General features: G+C 39.6%; 2 protein-coding genes across 2 annotated transcripts in view; both read left to right on the top strand.

Moving 5' to 3' along the window:
- The window catches only part of LOC100546750, a 44,256-nt gene extending 39,021 nt beyond the window's left edge, over positions 1-5,235 (top strand). Inside the window, exons 17-19 of the mRNA XM_010709430.2 lie at positions 291-414; positions 4,390-4,480; positions 4,995-5,235. Coding sequence (XP_010707732.1) covers positions 291-414; positions 4,390-4,480; positions 4,995-5,069 — 290 coding nt within the window. The 3' untranslated portion in view covers positions 5,070-5,235. The remainder of the gene's footprint in view (positions 1-290; positions 415-4,389; positions 4,481-4,994) is intronic.
- A 4,655-nt stretch (positions 5,236-9,890) lies between these two features.
- LRAT (lecithin retinol acyltransferase) overlaps positions 9,891-10,335 on the top strand; it is a 6,779-nt gene continuing 6,334 nt past the window's right edge. The window contains exon 1 of the mRNA XM_010709452.2: positions 9,891-10,149. Within this exon, the coding sequence (XP_010707754.1) occupies positions 9,891-10,149 (259 nt within the window). The remainder of the gene's footprint in view (positions 10,150-10,335) is intronic.

The raw sequence follows: 10,335 nt of genomic DNA on the forward strand, positions 1-10,335 counted from the left end.
TTTGGTATTTTGTTTTCTTTCGGTGTTTCCCAGTGGCAGGGTCCGCTTGCAGCTAGAAGAATGAAACTGTTAATATCATGTAGTTTGGCAGCCTTCTTCCATGTCACGCAACACACTACCTCTCTGTTGACAGAGGAAAGGCTGTCCTGCTACTTTATTCAGGTGTTCATTAAAGAATATCCACACGTACATTTTCAGTTGAGAGGATGACCTCAAATCAGTTTTGAAAGGATAATTACAAATAGGTTTCAGCAGCTCATATTTCAACTAACACTAATTTTACCTAACAGGTGTCATAGCACGGCATCCTTTGTATTACCCATATCTAAAGAAAACTTTAACTGCTCAAGCCTTGGAGAACTACTTTGAACACCTTTTAGAGCGAGAAAAACCTGAAGAAGAGCTGGTATCAAGGTGAGTAGTAAGGAACTTGTGCAGTACAGTTGTACGATAGATTTGTGATGGTATCAGAAGGTATTTTAAATTAAATTGAGTATTGCGGACCTATCTGTATTCAACTTCTTTTTTCTTTAATGTATCTTTCTTTGCATTTTTGAGTAAAAACTTGTTGCACTATATTTTTTGTTTTGTTCTAATGAAGAATGTCTACAAAATAGGAATAACTTGTAGTCTACTTTTGAGAAACATATTCCTAGTCTTGAAACTGCAGGAGCCTTCGTAACTGAAGCTTCCCAAGCATCCAGGTCACTACATGACAAGGAATTGGAAATCCCTGGCAAATGAGACATCCTGTTCTTGCAGGATGAGCAAGTAGTGCTCATTCTTCTAAGTGTGCCCAGTAAAGCAGAGAAGAGGTTTTAAGCCTGCTGTGTCTCATTAAAAACAAGTACTTTGATATTGCAACAAACTCTTTACCCTTCTAAAACCTGTTTTGATATAATGTTATTTATTCTACCACAATCAACATTTTGCCAAAATCATTACATCTTTTTGTGGATGCCAAGAAATAAGTGTCTTTTTGCTTGGTCAAAGAGCATGAATCAGAAAGGTGCAGCTCAAAGCCCAGAGAACTTGAACAGATCTATGCAGATCTCACCCACTGTTCCATAAGTGCTAACAAATCTACGGATCTAAGAAATTCTGATATCTAGAAAATAATTACATTTCCTCTGAAACAGACCAGAGAAAGGGGAAAAAATAATAAAAAATGTCAGCCTTCTAATGATACCTATAGAAATAGATTCATTGTGGTTCCTTAATGCTGTTTATGTTCATAAATAAAAGTTCCAATTTGCTGTGTCTGGGTAAAGCCAATTAAATTTGATTAATTAGATTATCTGTTCCTGGGTTTGGTTTCTTTTAATGATGTGATAGTGGAGCTATGTGAGACAACTGAAAAACGTCTGTGGGAAAAAGAATAGATCCATATGTGGAACTGTTTAGGATTGTAAGTATAATGCTTCAGATTGCATAATTTCTGTTAAATTATTCATTTATTTTTAGATTTTACTGTCATAAGAAGGGCTTATTTTCCTTCATTTGAAATGTGAGTCGTTAAGCAATAGACATTATTTCTATTATTAAAAACTATGGTTCTACTTCAGTACAGAACAGAGATTGACAGCTGGTTGCTTTTCATTCCTTTTCCTTAAGGCTAATAAAATAGATTAAAAAGATGGGATTATTCTTGGTAGAAAGCATTGTAAACTCAGAAGCTTGCAGAACGTAGGTAACACAGCAGCAAAAGATTCCTTAAATGAGATCTGGGATTGCACTGCATGGCATTGCAGTGTGTGCACCTCAGCTCCCCTGGGTTGGCCCTGCCTTCCCACCAGGTGCTCAACCACTGGTTCAAGCCGTGACTTGGCATTGCTGCTACAGCATCTTTCAGTATTATTTCTGCAGTTACCTATTTCTGTAACATAGAATTGCATTTCTATTAGAACTGTATCCGTGAGGGTATTTTTTTAAGGATTTCTTGCTGTGAAGAACTGGGGAACAAAACAATGAATTTTTGGCAGATACCAATACTTTTAAATTGCTTTTCCATATACATTTATTATGGGGAAAAATCATGAAGTCATATACCTCTCTACAGTATATTTTATTGCAAACATCTCTTTTAGCAACTGCTTTCCCTTGACAGGAGGAATGCTGTCTTTTTCTTGATACCAACGCAATAAACACATTTTATAACCTTATTATTTCCGTACATTTCTAACAGGAAATTTACAGGGAAACCTGGCTTCTCTGAACAGGCATGGGCAGCACTTTAAAGGAAGTAGTTAAGGAGGCCCCCCATTGTGCATGAGCATAGGAGTTGAGCTACAACAGTGAATTTTCCTTCTTTTATTGGTTTCTGTCACAGCCTTAATATTCTTTGAAGAGTTGATTTGTTTTCTGCACTTTTAAAAGCAGCTCTTAAGCATGATCTAATACAATTCAATCAAAAGTTTTTCTTACTTTAGATCTCAGTTTAACTTGTTTAATTATGCCGGGTAAATGCACGACAACATGTAATTGATACATTGCTGCTGCTTAAGACTGCTATGATGGTTCTGCTAAAGTGTTTTATTTTTGTGTAGGAGTGTATTTTTTGTGCAGAAAGATTTAGGATGTTCTGATACTTCAGATAGGTCTGAATGTATTGAAAATGCTGCCTCTGAATATTGCTTCTGTAAATCTAGTTCTAGCTAGAACATCGTACTCTAGTTACTGAAAACGTGTGAAGCTAATGTGCTTCTCTTTAATGTTCTGAATTAAGATCCATAGCTTATATTGCATGCTTCCAGAATTGTTGAGGAAGGTGAAATTTAAAGTATTCCACTCCTTCTCGTTTGCTTGTTTACGCTGTCCAGTTTCTCCCTGATTATCTGAATGACTGATTTTCATGGAACTTGTTTGAGGAGCTGAGGTCTTAGCTTCTAAATATGTGTTCCGTTATTCTAATTCTGATGCAGAGATCTACCAGTTGTGAAATTGTTTCTTACGTGGAAGATTTGGGAGATTTTATTTAGGGTAAAACTTGCAGTATGGTGTATTCATAGACATGGTGTGTGTTCACTTGGAATTTGCAGAGTTGGCAAAAAAAAAAAAGAAAATGTTGTGAGGTTCTCTAATCCTTGCTGATCACATTATTAATCAGTTACATAGATGACATTTCTAAAATTACTTTATTCTACGCATTCCTATTGAATGTTGAATAGTATCAATAACAGCCCTCATTTTTACAATGCTAAAAGGGACTGGAGAAGATAAACCTCAACCATAGAAGAGTACTGCAAGCAATTCCAGCTTTTTTAGAGGACAGGTTTGAAGAATTTGTTGCTAACAGATGAAGATCAGATAAATGACTAAAGAGAAACAAGCAATGCTGGAGGAAATGTGATTTAAACTGTAGCAGTCAAACATCTGGAGACACAGCAAGAGCTGAATAAGGTCTTTTTCAATTATTCCTCGTGTCTTGCTGATGTTGTGATGAAATTCTTTCCTAAGAGGGAAGAAAAAAAAAAGGAAAGCCATCAAGTCCTTAGATAAAGAAAGTAGTGGAGGAAAACAAAAAACCAAGGAGCACTGGAAGAGTACACAGAAGCAGACAAAGCACTGGAAAACTGTGCAAGGAATGGCAAATGGAAATATCTATAGACCTATTATGGAATATGAAATAGTTTTGCTAGGAAATCATGAAGCATTTGCCAAACTTCCACAAAATTTTCCAAATTGTAAATGCACCAGCCAGAAGCAAGGATGAAAAAAAGCATACAGTGGCAGTGGAACAGGAAAATGGGTCTGTTATACTAAAATAAAATTGTTTTATCTTAACAAAGCACGTGGCTCCAGTGAAGTGTTGAAATGTAGCTTTACTTGTTATTTATTAAAAATTCTCTGTAGTTGCAAGAGTTTGAGCTAGTGAGTCACGGTTATTTCTCAGTAATAGAGAGCATGACTTCCAAATCAGCTGGCAGACAGTGTCAGCAAAAGTGAGTTCTGGTTATTACGTGATCATTTTTTTCAGTATCAGAACTAGGAAATATTAAAAATACTTCCCTCTGTCCATTGTGTTTTCATAAATCACACTGGATTTGAAACTCATGCCTATAGACCTTTCTGAATGGCTGGAGAGATGGAAATGAGAAAAGTGGCTTATTAGAAATCTATGAATTTTGACATTGAATAGGAGGAGAATTATACTTTATGATCCTCCTTTAGAACTATTAAGGGCTGACAAGTGGCTGAAAGGGTGAGAAATAAGAAAGTAGGAAAGGTTAATCTTCAGTTAACTCCTAGGCTTGATTAACCAGTAGAGGATGCTATCAGAAGCACCTCTGTTCTGCACAGTCTTCTGCTTCTGTTCTGTTTAAATGAGTTTTTGTCCAAAATCTCAGTTGGAGGGGGTATAACAACAAGAATGTATATTTTATTTTACAGATATGAATTGCCAGGAATCCATGCATTAAATTTTGTTTTGAGGAATTCCCTTGGTGGTGGTGGTGTAGCATCCCTAAGAAGTGACCCACAGGCATGTATTGATTTAATGCATTTATCTTTTGTAACTGAATATTCCACTGTTTTCTCAGGAGTTTGTTGTTAGCTGTGGGACTGTTCACAGAGTAGGATGATGCTAGGTGTGAATTGGGTAGCAGAGCTGAACTCAAATTTATTTTACCAGTAGGTAACAAATACAACAAACTATTCAATCTGTTCAAGATTAAATGTTTTTTTATGCTTAATTACATTAATTCACAAGTGAGGCAATTAAATGGAAGAGAGAAATATTAATTATGGAAAAGATAAATACAATTTGAGCAAATCTGTGGTCCAAATCTTGATTGAAAACTCACTTGAAATCTCTTAAGTATATATAATGATAAATACACATTAAACATACTGACCGTGCTGAATTTTTACACTGATGGTAAAACTTACACTGATTAAATACATATATATATATATATATACATATGATACAGTTTTAATTTACAAAGACTTTATATTTAGATAGTAAGTGGTTGTTGGTTTTTTTCTCCTTACAGGGCAAAGCACTTGGGCAGATGCTGTTGGATTTCCAGATTAAAAATGTTCCTGATTTAAAATCATTGATAGAGTAACAGGTGCTTGGTACATACGTTTTTTAACACTTTGAGTAATATAAACATGTCATAAAAAAGAACTGGGTTTTTGAGTCACAGAATCACAGAATGGCCCGGGTTGGAAGGGACCTCAAGGATCATGAAGCTCCAACCCCCCATCACATGCAGAGCCACCAATATCCACATTTCGTAGCAGCCCAGGCTGCCCAGGGCCCCGTTCAACCTGGCCTTGAACACCTCCAGGGATGGACGGGGCATCCACAGCCTCTCTGGGCAGCTGTTCCAGCACCTCACCACTCTCACAGCAAACAACTTCCCCCTGACATCCAGCCTAAATCTTCCCTCCCTCAACTTCAAACCATTTCCCCTTTTCCTGCTGTTATCTACCCTTTCAAAGAGTCAGACTTAAAAGTCACTGCAGAGAAATCAGTGACAGTTCTCTCTCAGAGGCTTAGCTACATGGTACAAATTAATAACTGTTTTGAGTAATGCCAGACTAATAGCTTTGTCTGTGACTAATAACATTTGATGAAGAATTAATTTATTTCCTGTAAAATAGAATTAAACAAATTGCAACATAACATTTAATTATGAGACAAGATAGTCTTGGTTCCAAGATGAAAATTACCTCCTGTTCCGTTCACCTCTTTTCCTTCTCTAAGTCTTTATTTGAAAATTAAATAGACCAGTATAGTTGAGCTCCTGTCAACAGTATTTGTCCTTTGTGTAGAGTGAAGCTAGATAACCTGCTGTGCATCACCATGAATTTAGCACTGTCTGGCACTGGAGAACAGCTTTCCCTAATGGGTGATGAAGAAATTTAGCAATTGTTACTACTGTGTAGCGACCAGTAGTAAATGCAGCCCTTTGGTGGTGATCCATCAACTTTCCAGCTCTTTGTCCAATTAATGACAGATTTATCTATTATTTCCAGCATCTTTCTAATGAATCATACAATGGCTTAGGTTGGAAGGGACCTTAAAGATCCTCGAGCTCCAGCCTCCCTGCCAAGTCCATCCATCAGTTGAAAAGGACTAACCAGTGAAGCACTCTCTTGTCTCTGTTCTGACTCCAGTTATCACCTCTGCATTTCCCTTTCTCCATCCACCCTTTTCCCCTGCTGCAATATATTACTAGTGTATCCAAATTAGGGTACTCAAAACTTTTTCACTTGATTAAGTGGAGACTCCCAAGATCTGTGTCAGTTTCTGTGGCACTGTCAGGATAGAAATTCTGGCCCAAAAATTAACTGTTTCTTCTGCAGAAGCCATACAAATATTACTCTGCACATTCCAACATTTCTATTCAGAAATGAATCTTCCCTTTTATTTTGGGAAGACTGTACTAACAGTGTAAGAAAAAATGATGAAAATAAGTATTTGGTAAACTTCATTGAACTGCTTTCCTAAATCTCACACTGTGCTACCATTATTACTAATTTCCTAGCCTCTTGCTTGCTAATGAGGATCATACAACAAATTGTTCCCACCTTTTCTGTGGCTTTAACTTGAAGGTATAAGCAAGAGCTTTATCCATCTGAACACATTACTCTCTTAGCCAGCTGTAGAAACTACCTGTGTGTACAGCATGGTTCATGGAAGTTGTTACGAAAAATGAATCATTACTTCATTGCAGAAAAGTATGCAATTCCATATATTTTTGCTGATTTTTATGTTTACATTCATTGCTCATTTAGAAAACTGCCATTAATAATTTGGAAGCCTTTTACCCCAGCAAAACACACAGACATATTGAGAGGAAATTAAAAAACTGATAGGCCTCAGTAGCAAACCTGCAGAGATGAGAAAGGCAATGGTTTAATATATGCAGTTTATTCAGTGTGCTGCTTAAGTGACTGTAAATGTGTATGCAACTATTTTGGAATTAAAGTATACATTTATAAGTATAAATTTGTTTTAGTCAATTTAAGTTGTTTCTTCTGTTGGAAAACTGTGATACTTATTTCAGAGGTTCTTAAAACTCTTTGTTTTGGTTGTTTCACTTACCTACAGTTTCATGCTTTGTCTCGTTGGTTCCCTCCTTCCATCAGAGGTTGTCTTCTCTGTGCTTTGCCTTTGTTTGATACAAAAATGGAATGAGCAAATGATGCACTTCTGTAGAGTTTGGCACTTAGAGCTCTCCAGAGGAGGCTGTAATTTGCTTAAAAGAACTCTTCAAAAGGGATTGGATATGGGAATACAAAGGGGTTATTTCTTATCTCTGGAATTACCCCATTTGGATGCATCCCTCACAAATGTGTTTTCTGTTCATTATTTGTTTCAGTGTAAAACAAATGGTGTTGCCCATCGAGTACTTTTCTTGCAAAAGATACTCTCAGAAATCTCTGTCCAGAGATTTTATCCTCCTTAACGTGTTCTGAATTCATGAACTTGTATTTGTTCCAGCAATCACAGCTGACCTGAAAGCTTGTTAAAGCTGCATTTGTTTGTTAATCTGTGAGCGTGTATGCTGTTAGCATTGGCTTAACTTCAGTTAACAAATACATTTTGCCTGCTTGTTAAAGCAGGGCTGTTCCTTGTGTAGGCAAGAACTTGCACTTCCAACTGCCCTTCTTTCCTGCCTTTCCCTTATGTTAGCTGTGAGGGCAGGATGGAAACAGTAGTGACTCAAATCCTAAAAGTAAGGATCCATCTAACGTATTGGGTTTTCAGTGTAATGGAAGCTGGCTAACACCTCTTATCTGGGAATTTTTTGTGCCGTGGCACATCTGCAATACAAAACAGAGGCTGTATTCATTCACCTCCTTCAGCTTTATTACTGCATCTCTTGTAGATCTCACAAGCAAATCATGGGGTCTGCCATGAAATAATTATTCCATAGTCCAAACAAGTACTTTATTTGCTGTATCATATTTAAATTTCAAAATGATCTTGCCAGCTTTGAGGCAATTTAATCTGTTAAAGTTCTAAAAGTTATTACACAAAAGTGATCCAGGAAGATGGGAAATAATTTATTGGAAGCTTAGTCTGAGGAACAAAGTATGCCTTCAGTTTAGCCATCTCTGATGAAACAATTTTCATTTTTTTTTCCTGTTTGAGCAGAGGGAAAAATAATTACATACCAAAATTTTGTTTTGCATGCTGGCAGTTTGAAAAAGATGGCCGACTGCGTACTTGATGGCTTGTAGATTTGCCGTTCCAAAATCTGAAGAGTTTATTTCAGAGATGAGTTTGTTGTTGTTTTGAGTGTTTTGCTCACAACAGTTTCAAGGTATTATTTTCAGGATGGTTTTCACTTGCTGCCACCACGTATGTGAGTTGTGCATGGAGTGAAGCCATTCCACAGGTCTGTCATCTGTGTGATGCCTTTTGTGCTTGTTCCTTTGGGGTTTCAGACTCTGAAATTGAGTGGTTTTAGGGAGAGGGAGAGACAAAACTTGTTAGTGCTTTGGTATGAGGGGATGAGGAAATGACCACTGCATAATGTCACACCTGTCACCTTATTCCTTTGAAACCCTTCCCTGTAGTAAGACTTTGAGTCTCCTCATGATTCTTCTTCAGTTTCATCCTGACTTACTTGAAATGGGGATTTGGGGGATTAAAGCTCGTGGATATTAAGAAAGCAAACAAAGGATGTCTCCAAGTAAAAGATCTAGTTAGGAAATGTCTGTTTCTGCCAGGGAGTTCAGCTGAATTTCCTCTCTTGTGCTGGGTAGGAGAGAGATCTGGACTGTAGCTCTGAAGCTACATTTGCTTCAACGGAGACCATGTAGGCACTTCTTTGGCCATTCTGGGAAGAGGGAGCCTTGAGACAGTGGGGCTGGATGGAAGGAGCCTCAAGATAGAAGATTTATGCTTTCAGGAGGGAGAGATGAATGATTCTGTGCTAGGACTTAAAGTGGAGTCTCTGAAAACCTCTGGCGGTGTCACAGTGCTACATCTCTGGACCAGCCCCTATGGCCATCACCAAGTGGCTGAGGCTCTTTATCATGATATTAGTGTTTTTCACCTGTACCCTTTCTCCAGTCCCTTAAAAATGCGCCAGTTAAAAGTGCCTAAAGCTCCTTGCCCATGCTTTTATTTACTACTAGGTGTGAGCAAAAGCATCAACCCTTCTGGGTGTATTGAAACATCTGGATTTGAAAGATTTTAAAGAATTATGGGACTGGTGGCTAATCCACTGGTTCCTACCAGCACCATGAGCTGCATCTACAAGGTATTTCCTCCTTTGTAACTGACTGGAGAGAGCTAAGCCTGTGTTGCGTAAAAGTTTGGCTGAGACTCTTCAAAGAAAATCCCAAATGCCTGATCGCCTTGGCAGGCAGTGCTGGAGCTCTGGTGTGCGCTCAGAGACTGAAGGAGGTTCCTGTGGATGTCTGCAGGTGGAACAAGCTGACAACAAACATGGATTCCTCAGGAAGCTCTCTGCTGAGGGCAGTGTTCTCATAACATGTTGGCGTCACCGAGGAGTGGCGGAAAAACTGCTTTGTGTCAGCGATAAGCCTGATAGTTCTTGTATGCGGGAACCTCATTTGAACAGTTCTTGTATGCGGGAGCCTCCCTTGAACCTTGGCTCGGTACGTGTCATGGCGGGCCTTGCCCTTCGTACCAGAGCTGTTCCGCAGTGGAAAGCATTGGGAGCTCTTTCCTTTCTCCTGGAGCAACCAAAGGAGTCCCACGGCTTGAGGGTCTTCTGGGCTTCCTGTGCACGGTCTGCAGGCTCTCAGGTTGAAAGTAATTTTGTAGGAGAAATAACTTGCTGTTTCACATCTGTTTGCCTGTGGCGAGGTGCCAAAGTGTTACACAGCTTCCCTTGTACTGGGCTGTGTGGCAATCATCGCCGTGCACACAACCTGCAGGAAGAGCCATTGGGAAGGCTATGACTTCAGACAGAACCCGGCGTCGAGGGCGGACGTTCCAACAACCTGCCCCACACCCCGCGCTTCTGCCCTGTTCCCTGTTCCCTGTGCCTGGCGTGCACAGAGGCGAAAGCGGCCGCACAAAGGCGGCGGGCGAGGAGCTGCGGCACCGCATCTGCCAGGTGCCACGAATGCCGGCCCCATCCATCATCCCGCAGCCCTGGGGGCGGGAAGCGGCTCGGCTACCGAACCCTGTAGACGGGTCGGCTTTGTTGGCCGGTCAGAGCCGCTCTTTTATAGGCTTCGTTGCCGGGATTTATCCATTTACATAATGGATTAGCATGAAACAAAACGCACGGCGACGCCCCTTCATCTCTTCCCGTTCTTTCTGAGCCTTCGGGCCGAGCTGGATCGCGACGGGGACTGGTTTCCCTGCGCCGGTCCCGTCTCGGACAGAGCCCGGCG

The sequence above is a fragment of the Meleagris gallopavo genome, chromosome 4 (genome assembly GCF_000146605.3).
Source record: "Meleagris gallopavo isolate NT-WF06-2002-E0010 breed Aviagen turkey brand Nicholas breeding stock chromosome 4, Turkey_5.1, whole genome shotgun sequence".
NCBI classification, from domain to species: Eukaryota; Metazoa; Chordata; class Aves; order Galliformes; family Phasianidae; genus Meleagris; species Meleagris gallopavo.